Raw genomic sequence first — 27,546 nt, forward strand, 5'->3', positions numbered from 1 at the left:
AGTTTGGAAAAAATTGAGAGAACAAATGAATTGACATTTGCTATCACTGCATCCCCAAGCCCTGCGCTGAAAGCATCGGATCAATGCTTGCAAATGTCCCCGGGGAGAAGAACCATGAAACGGCTCAAAGCCTGATCTTAAAAGGCTGGGTTATCGACTGATTTCTGCTCCAAAGGCTTTAGCTCTCTGTCTAAAACATACGGCTTTAGCTTTGACTAGCATGGCGGCCCTCTTAAAGAGGTGAGGCGAAAGGCTGGCAGTAAACTTACCCCCGGCAGTGTCTTCTGTTCGTGGAGGGCATTCTGGGCTTTGATGGCAGACTCGCGGGCGCAGTAGGTGAGGAACGCGCAGCCTGTGTAACAAAAAGGAAAGGAGACTTTCAATTACTTGGATAGAGAGTGGTCTTGAACTCAATACTGCCTGATATCGACAGGTGGCCAAAGTCATTTGAAGTAACCAAACAGCTTTCTGTAGCAACTAACAGTGGCCAGACAATCACGACAAAAGCATTTACATTTATTAATTCAGAGCAGACACTTTCATCCAAAGTGACTTTCAAAGTGCTACTTTTGCTTTAAAAAACCCTGCTTAGACCAGCCTAAACTGGTTTTGACAGGTTTAAGATGGAACCCCAGGCTGACCGACTACAAAGTGCCCAAAACCCAGATGGATTAGGCTGGCAGACCATCCAAACCAGCTTAGTCTGAGTTAAGCCGGCTTTTTCCAGCAGAGACCTTAACATTTTTTAGATAGAACAAAACATTAGCCGGGTTTCCATCCAAAGTTGTGAATTTAACTTTTGTGCAAAATTTTTATATCGTATAAAGCATTTTCCAATAAAACATTGTTTCCATCCAATGAGTTATAGGAAACAAAATCGTCATTTCCTTAAAAACCGACACTAGATATTACTAAGAAAAGTAGAAGCAGCTGTACATAGTAATTTTCATGTATAAAAAATGACTTGCACCTCAGAGTGAGCAGACGAAACAATAAATATGATAATTTGCTTTCGTATGTGGATGCCTTTTGTTTGGGAATGAAGTCATGTAAGACAATTACACAGAAATACTTTGACGACTGACTTCGCTCGGGTGTTTAAGAATGTCCATAACAACTTTTTAGAAGTTGTGCATTGAGATCAGTCCACTGGTAAGTCAGGTTATGCCATCCCATAGTTCAAAGTCACATGACTTTTTGATGCACATGGAGGAACTTGTTCGCAAAATGCGTTTCCATCCCCCATTATTTACATGAATCCTTTTTCACACAAGAAAAAAAACACCTCAAGTGAGCATAAAAATGTTAAAAAAAAATTTTTTTTAGATATTTGCCATTTCCATCATTCGTTTTTTTATGCGATACTTCAAATTGTGCATAAAACAGGGTGATGAAAAAATTGCTATTAAGTGCTAAAAACTTCAGTTAAGTAGCATCCACCACAAGACTGAAGTTAGTCACACATTCCACAGGTTCTTGGTTTCTCTAATCACAACTAATCGCAAACTAGCCTCAAGTACAAGATCTACAATCTGAAATTAACTAATGAATTAAGACCCTATTTGAGAGAGGGTCGGTCAGTTCCACTTCTGAGGAACAGTGAAAGTGTAAGTTTCAGAACGTTACCTTCATTAACTCACTTACACGCAGAGCAATCTGGGAAAGTGAGATTAGGTAAAAGGCTGCAGACCTAAGATGGTTCTGTATGCAAGCATTTGAATCAAGAGACCAAAAGAAAGACCAGATGCCCTGCTCTTCATTTAATTCAAGATTCAAGTCCACCCACAACATTGTGTTCCTATCGAGTATCACCGCTCGCCAGCACAAAGCCTCCGCGTCCCTTACAATGACAGGGCCAGAGGTGCCTCGAGGAGTCCCTGCAGACAAGCTAAATACAGACAGTCTATTTTCTAACATGGGGGAGCCTGTCCAGTCCGCTTTACACTGGATGTGCCCGTGTGTGTTTCTGCGTACGTGTGCTTATGTGTGTGTGTGTGTGTGTTTGAGCAAGTCCATAGATCAGCCAGCCATCCCTGTCCGAGGCTCTCGGCCGGCTGGAATAAGCCCTGACTACCCTTGACAACCTGACAGAGAGGCGAACAGTGGCGGAGAACTAGGAAGAGAAACTCTGAGCCTCTTGGGTCTCCAGACAGAAATTTGAATTCATAAAAACATGCACATATGCACACCCGATTATATAACCCTTCTGCCACAGGTATCACAGAGCAGGAAGAAGATCCCTGAGCCCATTAGTGTTTTGTGACATTAACAGTGCAAACTGGTAGATGTCTTTACAGTAAAGTAAAGTCTCGGATTTGCCCAATATAACAAACTCGAAGGCAACAATCAAACTGCAATGTGAGGATCACAGTTTTGTAAATGTGAAAGTTACTACAAAGCATTCAGTCGTCTTGCTTTCTCTGCCTTGACACCTTCTCTTTCTTCACCCACGTTCAAAAGACCAAGTATATCTTTAACTAATGTAACCAAACAGAATTGCTAAAATTGCTCTCGAAATATGGGGATTTTTTTTTGATGACGATAATTTAACAATGTTTTTTTGTCCTGGAAGCTTGGCTGGTTTAGGCCTGTCATGAATAAATAAAAATGACACTAAAAACGCCAGTAGGCTATGGCAAGGCCCTCTCTTAAAGGGATAGTTCACCCAAAAATTACAATTTTGTAAACCCTCATTTCATTCCAAACCCGTAAGACCTTTGTTCATCTTCGTCAAGAAAACAATTGTTGAATAAAATCATATTAGTTTTCTTTGCACAAAAAAGTTGGCTATTCTCATAGCATTGTGAAATTAAGGTTTAACCACTGCTGTCACCCCTGATTTCATCAAAAATATCCTAATTTGTGATCCGAAGATGAACAAAGTTCTTACAGTACATGTTTGGAATGAAATGAGGGTGAGTAATTAATGAATTTTCATTTTTGAGTGAACAAAAAGTCACTCTTACTTTATGATTGCCTAACTATATCATAAATTACAAATATAAAACACAAGTTAAAAAAACATAAAGGAGTTTTTTTTTTTCTTGAGGTATAAGGGCATTCTAACTATAGTCTAATAAGCTTCATCACACAGTGAATGTTTTTGGACTCTCAAGACATGTTTTTAATTATTTATTGCATATACCCACACATCGTTAAAACAATTATGATATTATCGTAGACGATAAATAGCGCACACCCCCACACCATTTATCTACTATTAGTCAAAGAACCAGAAAGTCCCATCCAAACTCACACCACTGGTTCAGCTCAAAAAATGTATAAATAAATAACGTTAACCCTTATAAGTTTTATAGTAGCTTATAACTCTGTGAACTTTTGTTGCTCAACTACAGATTTTAGTCATAGTAACTTGTTGCAAAAGCAAACATAAATGGTGGTGAAGAAAGCGGTCAGTTCAATATGTCATATTTTCTCACTAGGTTACATGTATTTTTTATAAACCAAACCATCTTTTTTTTCAGTGTTTTGTCAGCGGTTAAATTAGAAATCAAGAACACAACAATAGAAACTTGGACTTTAGTCCCTTGCAGCCTTGTTTTCATTTGCATCCAACTAAATGAGCCATTTACGCTGGCTAAGGTCAATAGATGCCAATTTAAAGACTAGCAAATACTAATAGCTAAATTCTAATAATTAAAAAACAAAATTCACTATATGAGGCCTCTGAGACGGTGATGTGAGGTCATGAAGAGTTAATGTACAAATGAGACTTGGCCAAAACATTGTCCCTTTGAAATGACTTGCTGGGTCAGACAAAGCAAGCAAGCCACTTGTGTTCTTTCATATTTATTATTGGATCAGTCCCACTAACTCTGCAGTGTTTTCAAATACATCAAAGCTTTGTTATGTCTCAAATCCTCCCGCCAAGACAGGCTCTTTTCAATCTGTGCCGAACATCTGATCTTGCAATTTCTCATGAACCAAACTGGATACATTCACAATGCATTCACAAAGAATATCCAGAGTAAATTAGTTGCCCCAGTAATATAAGCAAAAGAATAGAGTGAGAGAGAAAAAGTGACAATAAAACAGATAGTGAGAGAAACATTTTAATTCTAAACCTCTCACTTTAATGCATAGTGCGACTGCAGCCCATAGGCACCAACAAATTCATAATTGGAATCCAAACATGTACAAATTACTGCCCTGCTGTTGCATACGAGGCGCGCAATTTTGGGCTGCATGATGAAATTATTTGAAACTCGACATAAAAAGATCACGCATTGAAAAGGCTGACGCAGCACCCTAAGGACGGAGTGTGGAAATGATCTACCGCATTGTTTGATAACAATCTCTATTGTCTGATCAAATGTGATTTAAAAATTAACAAAGGAAGCTGCACAGTTAGTAGGGAATGGATTTAACTTCAAAATTATAGCTAATATAATCCTTTTTCTATAAGTAGGTGAATAGTTTTTGATGAAATGCATCACTGAATGAGAAATTCATATAAATGGAGTGAGGTGCAAAAACCTGAAAATTGGAAACCTTTTTTTTTTCATAATTGAGCCTTGAAATAAATGTATTTTTTACATTTGGGACTTAAAAAAAACATTATGTACAATAAAGATGAAATATTCTGCACTAATTAGAGAGCATTAATCAACTGTTTTAATCTAATCTCAATGTGTTATGCCATATCTAAAAATGGCAAAAACAACACTTATCTATCTAAAATATTATAATTATAATTATACAGAATAATACAAGCTGAGGAATACTGTGCACTATTTATAGTGCATTGATGAATTGTTTTTAATTAAATTTCGCAAAGTATTATACTATATCTAAATAATGAAAAACAATACTTATACTAAAAAGTTTATCTAAAATATTATAATTAATTATGATTAAACTAATAAATACATTTCAAAATGTTCACATTTGGGACATTAAAAAATCATTATGATACAATAAAGATATTCTGCACTATTTATACTGCATTAATCAATTGATTTTAATTACATTTCTTATTATGTTATGCTGATATTGTTTTTTAAAAAATGCAACAAACTTTAAATTCAATTTACATTTTTAATAATACAAACTGAGGAGCATTTTCACTGGTGGTCTCACACTTTCAGATGTCTTGGAAAACAGTTTCTCCTGAATCACAAAAGTCAAATGTAGCTACCGCCAGCAAAAACGTGCCTCTCTTTTCCAGGACAGAAATGACATCTAACCCCCGTGCTAATAAGCAATCACACAGACAGAGGCCCATGAGGCCTGTGGGTCTGAGGAATAGCGTAGAGCTTCCTGAGGAGGTAGAGTGGCATAGCAGTAATTAAGCAAGCTGAATTGAAGGTGTCGCTTGCTCCCCTCCGCTCCTGACATCCCCCATTTGCTGTTTTTATTTAATATTAAAAGCCGAGCCGTCAAACCTGCCCCCCCCACCCCCCATTAGAATTGTGTGCAAGTCCTGAACTGTGAGGTGCCTGTTAAAGTGCGAAGGTCTTGGCGCTAAATCTGCTTCCGTGCCTCCATTCTCCACATTCTCGTCTGAGTACTTTGCAACTTCACGAGCAGTCCCGTCATTCACACCTCCCACTGTTTCCTGACACATTTCAATTTAGCTCTAAGAACAAAGGACTTAACTTAAAACTGTTTTGCAGTAACTCAAAAAAAATAAAAAAATAAATAAGGCTGTGCTGCTTCAATCATGTATTGTCATACTTAATATGTTGCAACACTACTTTAGATCATTGGATCTATATTTTTTTAAGTATTTTTGCTTTCATATCATGCCCTGAAAGTCAATACTGAAGAAACGGGTCGTCTAAATGAGCACAACAGGACAGATTCACACAGATTCAGTTTCGGTTAGCTGTAATAATGACATAATTTTGCCTTCACTTATTTTCCTCTTTGTCTTTTACTTACCAAAATCTATTTCTAAGCACATATTAGTTTTACGCAATATCTGACTGCACTTGAAACTGAATCGAACACAAGAATGAATTGTGTTAAGATGTTTAAGGGATCATGCAGATTAATAAATCTACACAATTTTTACAGTATATTTAAACAACGTTTTAAATCATGGCGAGTGAGAGCCTTTTTGTACACGTCTGGCCAATCAATGAATACTTACGCCACGGTTAGTACCAGTTGTGCTGGTTAGACCCCGCTCCGGAGTAGGAGCTAATTTGGTTCTCAAAAAAAGGAAGTCCGGTACTAAAATCGCATCTAGTTCAGGTGGTGCGAAACTGCAGAAAGTGGGTAGTTCCAAAATTAGTTCTGGTACTAAGAAAATGTCCCCATGGTGCGAAAGGCCCTACTGTAATGAATTGCAATTTGTACAAAGTGTTTTGATTAATGCAATTACATTATTTAGTGCTGCTGGTAAGAGGAGTTAATATCACTGATCAAGTAACTAAAAAAGGATATTTAATTATCTAAGTGTGTGCGTGCAAAGTGCCGCTATTATAATTGTGATTTTACTCCAAACTTACTTGCATCTGCATTAAGATTTTTAAGAGATCATGAAGATTCAATAATTAATGGGTAACCTTAGAAATATTTAGAAATAGTTTTTTTTTTTAAATTTTAAAGTTTAGATGTAAAGAAAACAATCTTTATTGTTGGTTTCTTAATGCTTACATTTTATTGTGAAGCAATTTACTAAACTGCACAGAGTAGCGTCTTTTGTGTTGTAGCTAAGAGAAGCTAATAAAACTGACTGTAAATATGTGCTTCTAGCATTCGTGCATGACAACAAGTGAACGTTTTTCATGAAAGAGCTCAGTTTCAGTGTCACTCCAGTTAACATGTATTATGTAAAATGCAGTTAATGCATTGACTGCCTTCTATGAGAAAAAAAATGCATTAGGGCTTGATTTCCTTCGAAACTCTCTCAGTCACTGTCCAGACAACAATATTGTCCCTGCCCTCACCTAATTACTTTGTAATGAGTCTTGTAATATAATCGGTGCGCTTGCGTAACCTGTAAACCTTAATTAAGGCAGCCACCTTTAAATGTGCTCAACCTCAATGTACCAGAGCAAAACTGTACGCACGTCACCTAACATGGAGCCAGAGCAGCAAAAAATTTAAATGAAATTTTATGTTTGTATTATTCAGAACTAATGAATGAAAGTCAAGTCAGTGCTTGAAGGAAATTATGCCTTACACATTAAACATTTATCACAGTTCCATATTTAAAAAATGACAAACAAAATTTGCAGCTGTATAAATAGTGTACATTTTTTGACTACTTCAACTGTGAAAATGAAAAGGCAGCAATGCATACTGAAGAGTAGCTTCCTAATACATATGCAAGACTTGTTTGTCATGGCAAGACTCAAAAAGCTCTAGATCTGCTATTGTGTTGTGAATTTGAAATATGGTGCGGTGACACTGTGTCTTGCGGCATGCTGGGAAGTCCTCAGCCAGAAAACTCTCTGATGGTGCACCGAATGCAAGAAGGGTGCGACAGAACAAAGACACTTCCTCAGTAGGCTACATCTGTTTCTCCTCCTCTCCCTCTCTTTCTGTCTTCAGAGGACGGCTGGCATGTGAGCAGTGATGCCAGCAGTGGCAGCTTAACCTATTTTCGGAAATACCACAGATTTCTATTAATAGCCCTGCTGAGCAGCAGGCCTCTGCGCACATCCCCGACGGGTCCCACAAACTCACTGATAACATCCTCTCCCAGACCACCTTTCAGCCATGCTCATGTCGTAGCATCACTTTTCAATACTAAAATAAAAACAACAACCAAATTCAAGAACGTTCTGGACTGTAAAAGGAATACTGCGATAAAGCAATCTGGGAAAGATTCTGGAGAAATTCTTCTACAGCGTATTTCAACTTCCAATTGCATGCGATTTCCAAGAAAGAAGATAATTAAGAAAAAATTACTGATATCTCCAACATCTTAATATACTATAAGGACATCATAAAACTTTAACTCTTACAATCTTTACCAATCCTCTGTTGCGCGTTTTTCAACCATTGGGTTGCAAACTATTTCTTTCTGATTGTATACTGCTAACAAGAGTCACTACCAAATTTTGCAAGTGTAGAGAAAGCTTGCTTGTTGATGTGAAAGCATTAAATCATCATGTATCTATAATCAAACTTTATGATATTTTTTCACGAAAAATAGTCAAACTGACATGGAGAGGTTGTGAACACAAAAGGCTAATTAGCGACTCAAATTGGCTATTTAGCGACTTTTAAAAGTGTGTATTTTTGTTGTTAACATCAATGTATCAAATCATCAAACATCTAATCAAAATTTAACGGTATTTTGCAAAAGATTATCCGACACTGGTAAAAGCTAGTCAAACTGGCATTGGACAGGTTGCGCAACTCCCTAGAAATTATTTTACAAAATAAAAGAAACCATAACCCAACTGGATTCATTACCAACTTTTAAAAGTATGAAGAAAATGTTTTCCTTTTTTTGTATTTTTTTGTAGCTGATGACAAAGCTTCAAATATTAATGTATCTATTTTAACTTCATTGTATCCTTTGCAAAATTGTGCCATTTGAAAAAGCTAGTCAAATACCACCCAGCTGGACTCATTATCAACTTGTAAAAGTGTGGAGAAAAGGCTTTCCATATTTATTGTTGACGACATCAACAATGCATCCAATCAAACTACGGTATTCTGCCAAAAAAAAAAAAGATGTTTTTGTCAAACATAATATGTTTTGTGAGCTAAAAAGCATTTAAAGCCATTGAAGAAAGCATACTCAACTAGCTAAAATAAAAAAATAAAAACATTTTCAGCCTAAGTCATATTAATAATTGTGTTGCGGGTTATTTATCAATATGAAAATGACTATTAAAATACCAATTTTTATACTTTGTTAGGTTGTTGTTCAGCAAAACCAGTTCAGAACCACTGATCTAGCGTGCTAGAACTTCCCTTACCGAAAAATACTAATGCAAACCTGATGCTTATGCACAGTCTTATCTTGTCATACTCTCAACATCGTGGTGGTGTCCCACGTCTGCCCCGCCACACCTCCCCTTTCATATTAAATCCTTTTGTTTCCACCCTCTCCTGTCTGCCAGGGTGGTTCTGGCTCTCCCATCCTGTCAGAAGGGCCCCGTCACTCTGCCGGTGCCTCCGGATTAAAGGCTCCATTTGTTTTCAGTGGTTCTGACAATCACTCCATCTCTCTCAGTCTGTTCATCTATTGTGCTTAGCCTTCTGCCTTACTGTCATTTTTCCCTGTCCACTCCAGCTCTCTCTCTCTCTGTGTGTGTGCATGGCATTTGTCACAGCTCTCTGACTAACATAATGGCCATGCCCTCCTTCCTGAGATCAAAAGGAAGTGGAAAAAGGCTTCTCTGCTCAAATTCCAATAAGGCATTTACATATTTCCAAGCAGTTCTCATCAACGGCAGCAGAATCATTCTATCGCTATCGCATTAGTCAACCGTGTTGAGTGTTGATTTATTTTCCTCTCGACAATAAATCTTTAGTTCAGGAAGCTCGAAAAACCAGAACAACAGTTCAACTGCAGGAAATGTCGGAAAGAACAGTCATGTCTCTGTATCATACATTTCATTCTCTGTCGTCATTCTCCCTTTCCCTCCATAAAAAACAGCACCTCTGGACTGACCTTGTAAAAGTTTACTGCATAACACAGTAAACAGAAAAGAGTAACTAACAAGCCTTATCCCTCAGAATTGACCTCCATTTTGAAATGGTCCAAGAAAATCTAGCATCTTACGAGATGAAGTGGATATTTTTTTCACCAATAGCATCACTAAAAAATAACTTGCTAAATAAACCACCAGCTGATGCAGGCTTGTTTCTCTGCATTGCCAGTGTACAATTGGTTTTTCAATCTAACCAGCTGATAAATTGGTAAATCATAAAATTATCACTAAGACTGGTCTAAGAGACAAGCTAAGCAGATAAGACTGGATATTTTCAGCAGGTAATGACTGTTTTCAAACAGGTTTTGTAACCACTTCCCCCATTTGCCATTGGTCAGCCAAAGAGACTTCAACTTACACCATTGGTTGTGCTAATGTTATTATAGCTATGTTTCCTTCACACTGTTTTTATGCCCATTATTATGGTTTTGGGAAACTAGCTAGTTAATTTTTTAGTTAATTGATGCATCATATTACATAAGTTAGTTAAGCAACAACCTGCATTATTTTATGGAAACACAACCCTGTGCGAGTGTCACAACTTTGAGTTATTTTTGGGGGGAAAATTACGCAACAAATGGTTTACTTTACTCTGCATATTAAGCAATATTCAATGATGAAACTTAAAAACCATGAAAATGAAATTTACATAATGATAATATTACGTTTATATATTCACAACTAAAAAAATTTACATTTTAACTGAACAGTAACATTAATTATATCATGTTTATCAATTAAGCTTAACTCAAAAAATACTATGTTTAATAAATTGATTTCATCGGAACCTATGGCAGTGAGTAATGTTTTTGAATTATAGAGCAATCTGTTTAAGCAGCACAAAACAGAGGGAATTGGGTGGTCTTTTCTATTAGCAAACACAACAGATATTATGACACATTTGAAGACAAGCTTATTGTTTGCCATAAAAATGGTCACAAGGGAGAGATTCACAACATCTTAGAATAGCGCATCAATACTTTTGCTTTGTGTTTTATGCTCGGTCCACAAAACTGACATGTTACAGATGGTCACTGAACCTCTTTCCACAGAGGGTTGTCTAAAATACTCTACTGTAAGTGCCATCTCCTGATGAATGGTAATGGCCTAAAAAAACATTTTCTACCTAAAAAGAAAAATAACCTTTTCCAAATGGAAGAAAGTCCATCTAAAAGCAGGTAAAGGGGAGATAAGTGGTCAGTTCAAAGACAAGAAGCTCAAAGCAAAGCTTGCTGATAGAGGACGGAACATCTCATCCTGACATTCAGAGCTACGGTTCCTGCCAGGAGAGCTGCTGAAGCACTGCATTTTTTATGAATTGGCCTTGTTGCGTATTAGTATTTACAGATCTTTGCGTCTTTAGACTGTCAGACTTTTAAAGAAGCCATTTGACATTTCAGCCAAAGGCCTCCTCTAATTTAAAACCTAATGAAAATCTCCCAGTTGCAGTTTTTATTAATTGTTGACATGTTTCCTATTTGAAAGTCTGGATGAAACATTATCATCAAAGGGCTCATAGCTTTTAGTTAGAAACTACAATTTACTGCTTTGGACCATTTTGGACAAAAATAAATAAATAAAAATTAAAAATTGTAAACACGTGGACAATCATTTTTGTTCGACTTAAAGAAAAAAAAACTGGGAATTGTAAATGTGTTTATATCATTTAAACTTTTACAAAGTCTCAAAACTAATAGACATTTAGGTTACTAAAAACAACTCTCCACTTTCAATTTACTAGTTTTACTAGAAAACAAGACAATAAAATAAACTTAAAAATCTTTTCTCAGATATAAAAAAAATGCTACTATGAACCCAACATTGGTTCCTGGTAAAGCATACAAAATGTTTCATCTTTCTATTAATAAGGGATTTGTGGTGTAATTTTTCTGCAAGGCCTTGAAACAATCTCGCTCCTAGCTTAACTCTTTTTAATACTGAAAATACCATAGCATAAATCTCCTTTTCAAATCACTGTCCAACAAGGTTAGCTTTACATTTATACGCACTGAACCTTTCTACAGCTTGGCTGTCAGCTTTTGCAAGGACCCCTGCTGTTAAATACATTCAGATGGGAAAAGACAAATGAAAATAGTTTAATGCTTCATAAGATTATTTCTAAGATGTCTATCGTATCTCTCAATCCCTCATAAATGCATTAGCACAATAGGTCCCTTGAAAGCAGTTAAGGATTGACACTCTATAGTGGCAGATGTGAATGGAGCTGCATTAAGCACAGACAATCAGACAGCATCAGGTTTAGGTCTAAATAACCTTGTATATGTTTGTGTATAGTGTTCAAATTTTCTCCATGCCTTTTGTATCGTAAGCTTGTGCAAGCTTATCCTTGGACATCTTCACCTGCAGAGTGCAAAATGTGCGTAAGAGGCTTTCAAAGCAAAGCAACAATAGTCTATTTATGCTAAACGCAGCAAGAGATCTATATACCACGCTCACGTACGATTACAAATACAGCATAGCAAGTGTCTCAAGCTTTGCAGGCAAATCAGTGAGTAAAAAACCCATTCCCAACTCCATATTAAATAAGAAAACTTTAATAAAATGCTGAGCTCAACTGAACACAGGTGAAAAGCCCGAAGGGGAAAAGCTCACCTGTTAATACAAATCAAGAGACAGCATTTGTTAGGCCCGTTGAACAGACCTCATAATAGCTGTTCATACTGAACACCACAGGCTAAGATGACTACAGCATGCTTTAATTGCAAAGAAGCAGCCACTGTAGAGGGACAAACCAAGAGATCTGAACGACTGCAACCTCAGACAATAACTACAGTTGCTAATCCTCCTCTGTCATTATGGTCATGGTTTATTACCGCGCTTAGCAAACTAATGCTGTGTTTTCCCTTTGTGGATTAGCAAGCTGACTTAACGCTGAAACATCTCCCCACTCTGAAATCTACATATTATCCCTTTAGTCCGGTGAACCCTATAAAGCAGAACTTAATGATGAAACAAATGCACAAATATCTTGGTTTGCACTTATCTTCAGTGAAACTGTGTGGATTGCGTATGTACAAACAGTAGGCTCTTCCCAATAAGTACTGGATTAACACAAACCATTCATCTGCTGTGCTTTGTCACGTTTCAGATAAGAAAAAATTACATTAGCATCCTCACCGACATTTTAGCCAAACATTTAAACAACCTTGGGATCTACATCACCAATGCAGCCATATTGAGACTACTCGCAAGACTGCACAATCTCTATAAGCTGACAAAAAGTTTATGTAAATATTTGCTGACTTGTTCTTATCTTCACATCCCCTCGTAGAATAATACATAAGATGAAAAGAAATTCCATCCTGAAGAACCAATTCTCTGTGCAATCCTTTAGAACTCATATTCGGTTCCTGTCCCAGAGGCAGCTGCATCACAAGTATAATCAGCCAGTTTAGGGATGAAAACAATTGGGTTTATGATGTTGTAATCTGGCATTGACAGGACGTTCAATTAATAAGTATGGAACCAGCCATAATAAACACCAAAAAAAAACACACACACATCAATTATTCGGTAATGATGCAAATTTACAAGTATTCGGGAATAACCTATGGGTTTGAAAAAAAAAAAAAAATATATATATATATATATATATATATATATATTATTATTATTATTATTATTATTATTATGGGTTTAAAAAAAAATATGCAAAATCTTTTCAAAATCCACACCTGAGGTATAATTGCATATAATTTATGCATAACAAAATGTCTGAAGTATTATTAACCACAGACCTTATTTTACTTATAAAAGGAAGATCACGATTTTAAAATCCCATTGGAAATTCCTAAGGGAACCCAATGGCTTGAAAATGCTAATTATCTTCTGGGTTTAGCACTACAAACTGTAAAGCTCTATATTTTAGACGTCTAATTGATGGGACTGTTCAGCTCGCAGTAATTTACTAGATAAGGTGTATTCACATAGACTTGACATCCATCGATGCCCAAGAGGACCATCACTATTGAGGAACAGTCAGATTGGATCCTTCCTGGTGTTTCTGTCTTGTATTATTTGCTGCACGAGTTAATACCTCAAATAATATAACAACTTAAATGTCACCACTGATGCCATTTTATAAGGATAGACGCGCGAGTGCCATTTCTCGTCATAATTGGCGCGCTTTCATAACGGTCCACTTGTGGTAAGTAGCTTTCCGAAGTTTCCTCTGAAACGGCACATTTTTGGCACGCTTAGCCTCTCTAGAGTTTAACCGTTTGTCACAGAAACCTAAAATTAAGAACGAAATGAAAATTCTACCTCGTTTTCTCCAACTGTTTGGTTTGATTTCATTTAGCCAAATGAAAACGCACAACCCTCGCCCACGAAATCATTGTAGCTATATAGCAATTCTCATTACTCTGACATGTTCAACACAGTTAAACCCCATATTAAGCAAGGCTTCTCACGGGGCAAATATCGTGGATGAACGCTTGAGCAAATAGAGCCTTATTAGCATAATTATAAACACGCCACTGAAATGAAGCCTAATAGTAACTGACACTAACGAAGACAAATGCGAATATTCCGTTTCCGACACACATCGCTTGAGGGGAATAAATGACAAGAACGAGATTATACCAAAACAGAGGTTTAATGTTCTTCTTGTTTGAGTGGAATGACGTATTCAACGTCGTCAATTGTCGGTTAGAACGTCACGTCACAATATAGAGCGCGCCGTAGTTCGTTATGACGCACAACCGAACGTGTTTTAAGTGCAAATATGATCAACAAATAAGTGAAGCTTCACGTTTTTTTCTATTCTAGTATTATATATGCGTGTTTCATTAATCAGGCGCACCTGTTTGGAGCATGTAACAGCTCTGTTTTAGTAAGATGCTGAACAACATCGAACATTTCTCTTAGTGGGCTATATAGGCTAAATATAATCATAGTCAAAACGCCTGTTCATTCGCGAGAACTGCATAGGCGATGTTAGACTGAACAAGCTTGGATGCTCTGGGGTGGTTGGGAGTATTCCCCATTGTAATAGATGGAAGAGGCAAAAGAAAGTCTCTTTAAATATAAATTTTCTTCTAAGCCTCTTTGCCCTAGTTCAAAAATTATACCGCCACAGGGAAAGGCGAGATTCACTGCCATATTATATGATGGGGATAGCCTACATAATATTCATACAAGCAACAATGCAAAGGTTCAAACTGAGAACATAAGTTTTCTCGAAATTATTCAAGTGCAAGACAGTGGCCAAAGGGGTCTGAGATTACAGTTTCATCAGACTGTATGTAGCCTATATGTATTTAATATTGACATTACAAAAATGACACGTATTATTTATAATAAATATTACAATAACGCATGCGTCACCAACGGATAATGTGCACAATAGTATATATATATATATAATTACAATATTGTAGCCTATAGTGTTTACCCCTGCAGAATCAGACTCGTATTAAGAGAATCACGCGTTTACCTTTGTGCATGCCGGTGTATCGGTCCTTTAATACTGTCAATTCGTGGATTTTCCCAAACTGTTCGAACAATGGTTTCAGGTCTTTTTCCTCGAGGTTCCGCGGTATTTGCCCGATAAAGAGTTTTATGGCATCTTGGTCTTTCATGGTGCCGCTCTCCGGATGGATGGAGATGGATTCTGACCCGTTCATGGGTTTAGGAAATGGGATCTGAGCGTACTGGTGCTGGTGCGGGATTAGGAGGAGTGGATTTTGGGTCGGTGCTGCCCCGGGTCCAGTGAAAAGCGGACTGAAGTAAGCGGTATGGGGCGGCTGTGGGTGCTGCTCCCTTCCTGTCTCAGACTGAGTGAATCTGGCCATTCTGAGCTGGGAGCAGACTGGATAATAATAATGACAACACACACACACACTGAGAGAGAGCGAGCGAGCAGTCAGCTGGAAACACAGACTTACTTTCTCGGCGCTACACATACACACATTCGGAGGAGATGTTTAGGGGAGGGGGAGACGCCGAGGCATTTCTTGCTACAGAGCGACACCCAGCGGGCCTACCGTCGGCGTGGTTTACAGAAAACACTTTAGTTTTCCTCAGAGTACTTTAGTTTAGTTCTGAAGACGACAAAAGGGTTAGACGTTTATGGTTTATTTGAGTTTCGGAACTCGGAGTTAAATACAAGCGTGTTTTGGACAAAAATAACGGTCAAGTTCACCCAGCTGCGCGATACAACACTAAGTTCTGTTTGGAACGCCACATCCGGGTAAATTAATATAACAATTCTGAAGTTCTGAAACACATCCGCGACTAAAGAAAATGTATACACTATTTACTATAATAACAGTGATATCATTTTGCGGACATCAAGTGGATTGACAATCTGGTAGTTAAGTGAGAGCATGTATTATTAAATTTTATCACCAATGGCCGTTTTAAATGTAGAAATGTGTCATTATAGTAGGCTATTTAAATGAGTAAGACCGTTAAAGTAATAAACGATGACTAATAAATAAATTAACGTGCAGACAACAAAGATGTAATAAACATACTTTTTAACATCAAACGTGTACATTGCTTAACCAACATGAGTAAATATATTAAAATCATTTTCCCTGGATATTTCTTACTGTTTTTTTTTACGGTATTTTAAGAGGCATTTTAACTTGCTTTTAAAAAAAATAAATGTATGTTTTCACTGTAAATTATAATTCATACTTTTTAGTTCCATTAAATATAATTCTGAAGTTAAATGGAATACAATTTTTCACTGTAGCCTATCTGCTATGGTAACTTACAGTTAGCTAAATGACAGGCTTACCTGTATCATAGATTTATCTATAACACAGTATTATAGAATTAATCTCATATGCAGATATTATCTGTCACTATGGTTACAGTGTTACTCAAGACTGTTCTGAGAATACATGTGGGAACTGACCTTAGCTACCTGTCCATAAAGACAGCTTTTGTTTGCAATTAGATTTACAACACAACTTGAAAGACTCATTAGTCATACAGTTGTCAGTCCCCAAAACTGTGTGAATGTACCATAAGCAAACAGACAAAACGTAACGAGACTTTTGATTTAGTTTTTGTACTTTTTTTATTTATAAAACATGGAAGAATGGCCTTTGATCAGCTTGCTTCCATCAGTCAGAATAGCAGCGTCTTTAAATGAATCTGTTGTTTAGAGTTGTTATAGAAGGCCTGGTTTGATCTCACATCATTGACAAAATGCAACAAGAACATCACTTAAAATTTCACTAACAATATTCTTGCAGGACATACTAGGAATTTGTTTAGTTAGGCCTGAATAACTACAAAATATGTACCAATTTCCATTCATATTTCATGTAACCATTCATGCAGAGTCCCAGACAGTTGCTTAATTATCAGAAATTAGTATTTTTGCTGCTCTATAAAATAGCTGTCACATCACTACCCTGGTGTGAATGTTGAATTTGTGAAAAAAAAGAAAAAAAAGAAACACAATGTTTTTTATTTATTTTTTACTGACATTATCAATGTGTTTAGGAACTCTGTTTTGAGACAAAGCAATTTCATAACTACAAGTGATGGAGCAATATCTACACTTGATCCTCATGGCAGGAAGTAGCACTGAACTTTTATATAACGGATCAATACTTCACTCAAAGAGGCCTTTCAGAAAGATTGGTGACAGTATAAAAAAAAGAAAGAAGAAAAAATGCAATATCTCAAGATGAATCAGTTTTGTAATTGTGTTTATTTGTTTGTGTGTGTGTGGCAGGGAGGGGGGGGGGTTGCATCTTTAGCAACTTTTTTGTCACAACTCTTATTTTTATTTTTATATTTTTGTTACCTGGCTCCCATTTGGTATGTAATGCTCTTTTGTATGATACAATCAATTATTGATGTATAAAATCAAGTACAGCCCAATTTATTTTTCTTATAAAAATAAAATGGTCTTTAAAAATTATCATGCTGATTTTAAATTTAAATTTGCATTTATCTTTACAATCAATTAATTTTTAAAAAAAGTAACATACGTAGCACAGATTATTTCTTTGATAATAACATCACAGTAATTCACAAGTATCAGTGATTGTCTTGTGAAGTGAAAAAAAGCTGTGTGTCTGTAAGAATCAAATTAATCATGAAGATGTTTTAACATAACACTGTTGCTGATGGAGTCCTCTACCTGTAATATCGATACCAACAGGTATCACTTTACAATAAGATCTCATTAGTTAACCTTAGTTAATGCATTAACATTCACAATGAGCAATAGCTACATTTGCTACAGAACGTGTTATTAAATATTGGAATACCTAAGATTGATGAATGTTCAGAAGAATTTTTGATTGGCAGTTAATGTTAACTAATGAATTAACTAATGTTAACCAATGTAGGCCCTCTACGATTGTGTGTGTGTGTGTGTGTGTGTGTGTGTGTGTGTGTGTGTGTGTGTGTGTGTGTGTGTGTGTGTGTGTGAGAGAGAGAGAGTATGTGTGTGTGTGTGTGTGTGTGTATGGAGGGGGGTTGCTATAGTAACGAACGCAACTTTACCATGCATCTGATCGATTGTGATGCCGTGCTCACTGACATGCTTGCGCACGCATCATGGTCATGCTCATAAGGATCTTCTGCATACTACTAATAATAAAGCAATTAAATAAGTAAATAAGAATGCTTAAATGAGTTCTAGGATTGTAGATAGTTATATATGAAGAGTTCAGATGCAAAAGCCTCCAGGATTTTCTCCTAAAATGATTATTTTCTCATGCTCCTATGTTTATGTTCAGTTATTTTACTTTAATGGGAAAGAAAAGAAACTATTCATTGGCATTAAAGTGAAATTAAATGATAAAAATGCTCATCTTAGAAGAAAATTTCAAACGGCTCTTAAGGCTTTTGCATCTGAACTCTTCATATGAAGTAGTAATCATTTTACACTGTTTGAAAATAATATTTTATTTTAACATGTGCACACTCACTGATATTCGCATGTCTAATAATCAAAAATTCAAACGCCTATTGTCACATTTATTTATGATTTACATGAATCATTAGCCTGTCGCATATTTTCAATTCAAAATGGCAAAATTTCTTAAAAGGTTGGGTAGTTTGCATCACTAGATAGTCTATTGCTGTCGGTCGCTTAACATTTCTATTGTAAAAAAGTTTTCTAATACATTAAGCTACTACTAACATCTTTCCACAAACTCTAGTTGTGTTGAGACAGTGACAGTAAGACCTGCATTCTTTTGATTTGATTGGCCATCTCGATCATTTTGACATGCGCTGTTGGACCACTGAGGCAGACCAGCCTAAAGCCCTGCACGGGTCTCAAATTTAGGCCCTATCCCGAGACGCTCAGGCCCAAGACCGGCCCATGACCGACAGCTTATCAGAATTACCGGCCCGTTTTTTCCGCCTCTTCTCCAAAAACAGCTAATACTACTATTTCAGCTATTAAAACCTATGTTTGATCAATTTAGTCTTCTCAAATCATCACGGCTTGCCTAAAAAAAATATATAGATATAAAAAAAGCATGTTTAAACATTAAACCTAGATAAATGTGCGCTATATCCAATAGTTTCTGTGGAGAAGCTTTAGGACATGGAGGCGCCAGCATGATCACTTGCATTTTTTTCAGTGGATACGCCATCATTTTTGCTCATAAAGGTAAGAGTAATGCATCATTTGTAACTATAAAGGGTCTACCTTTATTTGTGTGCACTCACAATATCAACAAAATGTTGTGCTTTTGTAAAATAAAGAAAATAATCATGATGCTCTTTCTGCCATCTCGTCTTGAACAGGAGAACAAAAATTAACCGGAACTCAGTGAATACATGCCTCACAGACATGATAAATATATCTATAGAAAGCTTTAAATTACTACTTAATGAAATAAAACAAATCATGAACGTTTTCATTTTAATCATAATCTGTAAAGATGCACTACTCTCTAAAGGCGCGTCTAATGAGGAGATGGCGAGTCAGGATCGGCAACGTCATCCTTGCGACACCGACTCAGAAACACTATTTTGTTAGTAAATAATTCAAATATCACCTTCCTATTTCCCCCTGACTCATTTATGGTAATTAATTTTGCAGATGCTTTGCAGCAAGTTTAAGCCTTTTGTGTGCATTTGAACGCAGAACTCTTCAGCTGCGCTGCTGCTGTAAAGCCGCTCTTGACAGTCACGACAGCAGGGTCTCGTGTTGTTTCCATTAGCGCAGCAATTTTTCTCATCAATAATTGATGGTTGTCTAAAATATAAAAATAAGGAGAAGCCTGAAACATGCCTGAGGCCCGGCCCGCATCTGAACTATGACGTGAAAATTGTCCTGAAGCCCAGCCCGAGGGGCAGAAAAAAGTCAGGGTGAAATGCAGGGCTCTAGACCAGCCTAAAAGTTAAACTTTTAAAACTTTTTGTCATCCTAACAACAAACCGCTTTACTGATTCTTATACACAGAGTCTTATACTGTCTATCAGCTATGACTATTTTAGTCTTTCAAAGGAGAAAATGGTTGGAAAAACAGTAATACAAATTTTACATAAACGACATAAAATGCAGGACAAGAGCGAGGCCCTTTAGAGGTACGAGGCCCTGTGTGTTCGCACACTTGGCACAGCCCTTGCGACTGTACTGATTCACGGTATTTAGAAGTATCCATGATAACAATATTGTGCATATTCATTACCTTGATATATAGCATTACAGAATACCAGCACATGTCTATGCAGGAGGCTGGTCTTTTTCACTGGAGGAAGCGTTATTAAGGATTATGGACTTGTATTTTGTCCAGAAGCACCAGTTTAAAAATGCCTTTATGTTGGATTTGTTTCTTACAAACACACAGCTTTTCTCTTCACAGGAGGTTAATTGATAGTAGTGTGTATTACTTTAGTGTGGTAGTGTGGATTACTCTTAAGTTTTTATCAGCTGTTTAGACTCTCATTCTAACAACACCCATTCACTGTAGAGGAACCACTGGTGAGCAAGTGATGTAATGCTAAACTTCTCCAAATCTGTTCTGATCCAGAAACAAACTCATATACATCTTGGACGACCAGCGGGTGAGTACATTTTAATTTTTTTGGTGAACTACTCCTTTAAATAAGCTGGTGGCGATGCAGAATGTGGCGTCTATTTTTAGGCCCAAGTTTGATAGAAGTGTGAAGAGTGAGAACTTCCAGTTCATGTGCTTTATTGACCACCACCATTAGTATTTTGCCTGGCTGAGGGGGCGCGACAAGAAATCAATGACACCACCACTATTAGCACAAACTGAAGAAGTAGCATTACAATTTAACATGTGAGCATTTTTTTAGCCGCTGGTTGTTAAGCACTCAGTGGGTGTGGAGAGGCAGTCAAGCTTGGCCTCCCCGGTCTGCGGTAAGTGGCTGGGGCTCAGGGGAGAGTCGTAGACAGCAGAAGGGGGCACTTAACACACTGTGCCACCGCTAACATGTACAAAGATCAGACACAACTTCAAAAGTGAGTCCATCTATGATTTCAAGCCCACACAGATGCAACCACACACAGCGAAATACTTTGTGTCCTGAGAGCTTTCTTATTTTTGAAAGTAGGTTTGTGTGAAGATACATCACATATAGGGGAAGTTGTGGCCTAGTGGTTTGAGAGTTTGATTCCTAACCCTAAGGTTGTGAGTTCGAGTCTCGGAACTGGCAATTCCATGACTGAGGTGCCCTTGAGCAAGGAACATTGGAAATATATTTTCTTGCCTCATTTCGATGTATATTTTGAATTAATGTTTCGAAATCCCTTATGCTCACCTTTTATTTGATCAAAAATAAAAGCGAAAACAGTAATACTGTGAAATGTTATTAAAAATGAAAAGAACTGTTGTTCTCTGTTTCAATATATTTTATAACGTATTTATTTCATGATAGCAAACCTGAATTATCAGCAGCCATTACTCCAGTTTTTAGTGTCACTTCCTCCTTCAGAAATCGTACTGATTATGCTGATTTGCTGTTCAAAAACATTTCTTAATAATTATCAATGTTGGGAACAGTTATTAGTATAGGCTACTAATAATGTAAAATCAGCCTGCAAAGCATTTCTTGAACACTAGGGGTAGCCGTATACTCATTGTTGAGTCTTGGGTTTGTTTTCAGCATAGTCTTAAATACATTGACCAAACGCGATTTTCAAAATGCAGGTTAATGCTATGTTAAATTAATTCTTTTGGCATCTGTAGTTTTATTAATGTTGCTCAATGTTGAACAAAGACAGGTTTAATGACTTCAGCCTTTCCAAATGTTTCATAAGTCTAGGGGTACTTTGAGGTGCTGTTAATTCATTTATTTAATGTGGCTATCCAAAAGCTTACTTTAATGGGTAATTGCATAAAAGCTATGTGGGCGGTAATCACTTTAGCAGAAATTTCCAGCTAAGCAAACAATTGCTGGAATTATGCCCACATAAACTGTTGCTATATTTGTCTTTTGGATGTGGATCAGACATGTGGGTGCTGATAGATCTGCTGACACCAGTCCATCATTTCTGACTGTGATGAAAAGGAGTTTGAGACATGAAGGTGTTAAGATATCAAATGCCAGACTGTCAAAACCACAATTTATAATGGATGGAAAGGCATCTCGCAAAATGAAGAAAATAAATGTTGTGCTTTGTGCTATGATTAGATGGTGTTGCTCCAAGTATACACAAAACAAAACTAGATGTAAAAAAAAAATCTGCCAGTGCAGTGTCAATGCACAATCTGAGAAAACAAGTCTTCATATCTTAATATAATATTTGCAGTGTTGCTTGCTGAGAAAATTTGATCCTGTTTCAAGGATTTTTCTATATTTAACTGGAAAACATGCCAAAAGAGACTCAATGAAACTCGTTAGGGATTTTTTTTTATCTGGTAGGAAAACTGCAGATTTGGACCCAGGTTGGCTATGAAGTGTATAGGATGAGAAGAGACACATGTTTGTATGTGGTCAGTTGAGATTTCACCTGGAGTGACAGAGAACTTTCCTCTAACATTGGAACAAACGGTTACCCTCACACTATTGGGGATCCCAGTGCTGAGTATTGATCCATTCCAATAAACAGTTTCAGCCATTTATCCACATACAGAAACTGAGGTGTCAAATTTCTGACTGGAAACAACTTTTGAAATGTATTCACTGGCTCTTGCAGTGATTACAAATCCATTTCTCAAATGCTCAACCACATCACATCTTTTCGGGGTTAATTATGTCTTTTTCCTCTCATTGCGAATCAAACAGTAAAATAAAAGAACTTGAAGAACAGTCTCGCTGCTTTTTCTTCTGTGTGGGCGTAGAACCCAGATGCACTGCGCCTTGTTTACTAGCAGAGGAAGATCCTTCGATAGAGAGGAGGATAAGCTTTATTAGAACCAGAATATAAAGATGAAAGCTCTAAGATTTCATAAAAAATATCTTAATTTGTGTTCTTAAGTTGGATGAAAGTCTTACTGATTTGGAACGAGACGAGGGGTGTAATTAATGACAGAATTTTCATTTTAGGGTGAAGTAATCCTTTAATGTTGCAAATATGAAAATTAAGTAAAATGTAAAAACTGTAGTTGGTTAAAATATAAAATATATGCTGCACCCACACACTGCAGAAATGTACAGGATTCCTGTCACAACCCTGGTGTCCGTCCTCCTCCTCCACCTGCTGTATGCGGCTGGTCCTGTGCCGCTCATCCTGTGCTGCAAACAAGAGCAAACAAACTACTTTCTTTCCATCACACCTGTGGGCCAAACTAACAATGAGAAGAAATTAAATTAAATCAATTGAAGAAAAAAAAAACATTGACATTGAAGGGTTAGTTTCTTCAAGTATTGAAGTTCGATCATCATTAACTCATGCTGGGTGAACTATTGCTTTGGAAAAAGGGCAAGTTAAATTGGCACCATTGTGTTCCAGTGGGTTCCTGTTAATTTGGCAATCACGTAGGGTACAGGACCCTGCTTTTGAAACGTCTGGATTGTGTCAGTTGCCTGAGCTACAGCTGTTACTGAATTCCTCATGAGAAAAACAACTCTAGATTGCTAGATGCGGAGATCATTAAACCATTCCTTGTTCTACCTGTCCTGACACAACAAGACAAGACTTTAACACTGCAGTTTATTAGCCTTCACTGTAAAAATCTGATGTGCTGCAACCAGAGGTCTCTTATTCCAGTGTATTTGACATTTATGCATTTTAGCAGACGCTTTTATCCAAAGCAACTTGTATTCAGGCTATAATATATATATTTTTTATCTAACACGACTTCCCCTGGGAATCAAACCCACTACCTTTTCGATTGAATAACTGACTGGTCTCATAGGTAATAAAATATCATCCTACAAGATCTTCATCTGGATACTCTGTATGTACATGATCAAGTCAGCAGGGTTGAGTTCTACAACTACTAACCTTAAAAGCAAATCTTGCTCAGCAGCTTTTTCATACTGATGAGGAGCAATGCACAACATTTCTGCTTGTACACACAAACAGTGCTCTGTATTAGTTCCAGTGGAATTAGTATAGAAATCTGTCAAGCTAGCCTAGCGGATAATTTCATTTCAGTGTTGACATAGTGGAGGTCATAATGTATTATCTGAGATATTTCAGTATAGTTGAGACTAGGGGTAATTAGTGCCTTTCTCCTCCAGTGAATATTTCTCAGGTTTGGTATTTTTTTAAAAGTCAGTTATAAATAAACTATTGAACATATTGAGAATTATTTCTACAGTTCATTGAACACATACATTCAACAATAGTTGTCACAATGAAATGAATAGGCCATTAAACAGCCTTTGCTTATTGAAAGAAACTGTAAAAATGCTGAATTTATCATGCAAAAATGATTAAATCATTGTTTTGGCCAACAATATAATTCATAACACCTCAAAATATCTGTCAAAGGATCCAAATACTGTAACAAAAACGTACTAAATAAGTATTAATAAAGGAGAAATCAAGAATGGGAAAACTAAATATTACACATATTATTTTAATTAATTGCAATAATGTGTAAAATTGCTTAAACAATACATAACTAAAACCATATGAAGAGTTTATTTGCAAAAACTGATAACAAGAATGTTTTTTTTAAGATCCTGCAATTTATATCAGTCAAACTGCAGGTGTTTTTTTTATTATTATTAAAAATAATAACTAAAGATATACAGCTAACTAACACGTTAAAAACGTGATAACACAATAATAAACATGATTTACGAAAATTTATAAAAACGGAGTTCTGTTTTTGCAAATAAACTCTTTATATACAGGCTAACGTTAGTGCGTTAGTTATGGATACTTAGTCTAGCTAGCATACTAAATGGCTTCTTGCATAAATTAATTCGCAAAGTCTAGTCATTTTAGGCTCAGTATCTTATAAATACTCACCAGCAGTCACTGCGCACTGAATTAAAATGTAGTTCTAACTTTGAGAGCAGGAAAAAAAAGATCTTTGGAGAATGCGGGCATCGATCCCGCTACCTCTCGCATGCTAAGCGAGCGCTCTACCATCTGAGCTAATTCCCCTTCTAGTACACTACAGCTAGTATGCAAGAATCCAACATAAATACAAAACTCTACTCGCGCTCTTTTAAAAGAATGTACTCTACATTTATTACAAGATACGATATAATTATCATAGTTTCACGATACAATGCACTCTATTTATCAACTATCCAATCTCAAAACCGACTTGCCAGTTCACACAATTAATGGGAAATTGTTTGACGTTTTTAGAAATAAGCTAACTTTAGTTTAAATATTCACGACAAAGTTACTAAAATAAACTACCGAGTAAATTTAGAGATATTGAGTTTGCGAATAATTTCGCACAATCTGCAACATACGCAACCGTAAACAAAGTTAGCAACCCTCTTTATCAGCCTAACACTAAGCTAATACTAGCTTTCCTTCAGTCGTAGTGTAAATGAGGGTATTCCAGCGCTGACACCGTCAGCTGCAGTGTGATGAGACGAGCAGTAGTAACTTCACAACAGAAAATGCGTCCTGTCGTTATGTTCGTGAGTTCAGACTGCATGTGTGTGGGGTTTACTACGGTAAACCTGATAATGCGCATGACTTTGCGGTAGGGGGTGCTCAAAGATGCTGTAAGAGGAGTTGATGACGATGATGGTGATCATGTATGAATCCGGTGTAGTCTTTATTTTTATTTTTTTTTTTTGTAGTGGGCATACTCTGATATTTCCTCCCAGCCTCATACTACACGCCATAAGCACGACCACACTCACTAATGCATATAATATGCATCTATGAGAGCATTCTGAAAGACTGCTTATGTGATATCAACATGTCAATTTATTATAAGCAACAGAAGACTATAACAGCTAATGACATTTACAGCTGGGGAGACTGGACTGATTTCTTACTGTTTAGTGTTAATCATTTAACTCATACAGCTACATTTATCTTAAGAATATGGTCCCTGGAGAATAGGTTTTATCAGCTGGCAATTCTAAATCCACATTTAAGAGTGTCTGTTTTTAAATACCCTAGCCTGATTTTTTAGTGCACAAGGTTCATCAGGAGTTCTCATCTCTCTCATCATCTGGAACAAGAAGATTTAAACATTGTATTTCGGTTTGACTTACGTGCGTTATCTCTCCCCTTCTCTCGCATTCACTGATCCACCACGTTACTTAAGTTATAAGCTAGTTATGTTGGCTTGAAAAATATTGTTAAGCTATTTAAACTTATTATTATTCTTCGGAGACCAATAGACCAATAAACCCCCCTAGGGCTTTAATGCTACAGGCACCAAACTCGTCAGAGACCTTGGACCTTATCTGTAGTTTGTTTCTATATCTTTTCTAACTGATGAGACTAGAGTTTTCTAGAAATAATTATAAAAAAGCAAAGATTTCCCTTAGACTTGCATCGGCTGAGCAAATATGATGTCCACTAGAGGGAGCCACAGGGTTGGAAATCTTTTAACTCCCCTCATTTACTTTCGTTTTTACATACTTAAATGTACACATAATTGCATAATTTTCCGTTATGCAAAAAAAAGCAATAAAAGACAGTTACGCAAAGAAAATATAGGTCCCTATTTCTTAATATAGCCTATGAATGATAAATAACAGTGTATTAGAAATTATATAGAATAATATATTGTGTAAATATTACAATATATTGAATAATACAAAAGAAATGGCTGCTTTCATATATTAAAAAAAATATGTGACAATATATTTACTTATAAATCACAATATATGTAGTTTTATATTCAGTAATACACTTCATAATATGTACAGTAGATATAGTACTGCATGTGTAAAAATAAACATAAACAGTAAACATATATTTACCCATGCAGTATATACACACATATATGGACATTAATATTTCTTATTTTTAACAATCATTTATGATATACCTAAGTCATAATTTTAAATATGGCTAATTTACATTAGCATAAGTACACCTATACATTATAAAGCACTTAGTCAATCACTTTGCTGAAAAGGGCACAGCCATTATTTTTTTTAAATAAAGTGATATATAATTTAATAGAGTTTGGCCAGTGGTCATCCTAACCACAGGCTCTTCTCTTCAGCACAATGGAAACCCCACAAACTTACACATTCTAGAAATCCTTTTACTTTTTCAAAATAATACAAAATTAAACACTAACAGATCTCTCCCTATATTAAGATTGAGCATGCAATAACACTTATTTTTAACATTTTTACTCTCCTTTAACATTCAGAAGCAAAGCATGCTGAGAACTAGAAATCTGCTTTAACTCATTCAGTGAATGTGTGTATATTCACATTTATATGGGAACATATATGAGCAATAAAGGATCAAACATTATGAATATTCAATTTATCTTTGTCCTCACTTCAAAATATATTTTTATGTATCAATATATAGCCATGTATTGTCATTGCATATATTGCTGTCACTAGTTTCCAATATATG

The 27,546-nt window shown here is 36.3% G+C and overlaps 1 protein-coding gene, 1 long non-coding RNA gene and 1 other non-coding gene across 13 annotated transcripts in view; 1 reads left to right on the top strand and 2 right to left on the bottom strand.

Annotated features, from left to right (window-relative positions):
* LOC132159873 (CUGBP Elav-like family member 5) overlaps nucleotides 1-15,819 on the bottom strand; it is a 188,092-nt gene extending 172,273 nt beyond the window's left edge. For 2 of the 11 annotated variants that reach the window (XR_009437912.1, XM_059569508.1), the window contains exons 1-2: nucleotides 15,103-15,640; nucleotides 270-352 (exon numbers count right to left, since the gene is read on the bottom strand). Coding sequence is in view for 10 of the 11 variants with exons in the window: in XM_059569508.1 (XP_059425491.1) it covers nucleotides 270-352; nucleotides 15,103-15,571 (552 nt within the window). In the remaining variant the exon portion in view is untranslated. Of the gene's footprint in view, nucleotides 1-269; nucleotides 353-15,102 lie in introns of all 11 variants that reach the window. The other 9 variants (XM_059569512.1, XM_059569511.1, XM_059569516.1 and 6 more) reach the window with 8 other exon arrangements.
* The window catches only part of LOC132159875 (uncharacterized), a 164,233-nt gene that overhangs the window by 68,811 nt on the left and 67,876 nt on the right, over nucleotides 1-27,546 (top strand). The window lies entirely within an intron of this gene.
* trnaa-agc (transfer RNA alanine (anticodon AGC)) lies at nucleotides 25,059-25,131 on the bottom strand. Its single transcript has one exon. It is a non-coding gene; the product is annotated as a tRNA-Ala (tRNA).

This window comes from Carassius carassius, chromosome 16, assembly GCF_963082965.1.
Source record: "Carassius carassius chromosome 16, fCarCar2.1, whole genome shotgun sequence".
In the NCBI taxonomy this organism is placed as follows: Eukaryota; Metazoa; Chordata; class Actinopteri; order Cypriniformes; family Cyprinidae; genus Carassius; species Carassius carassius.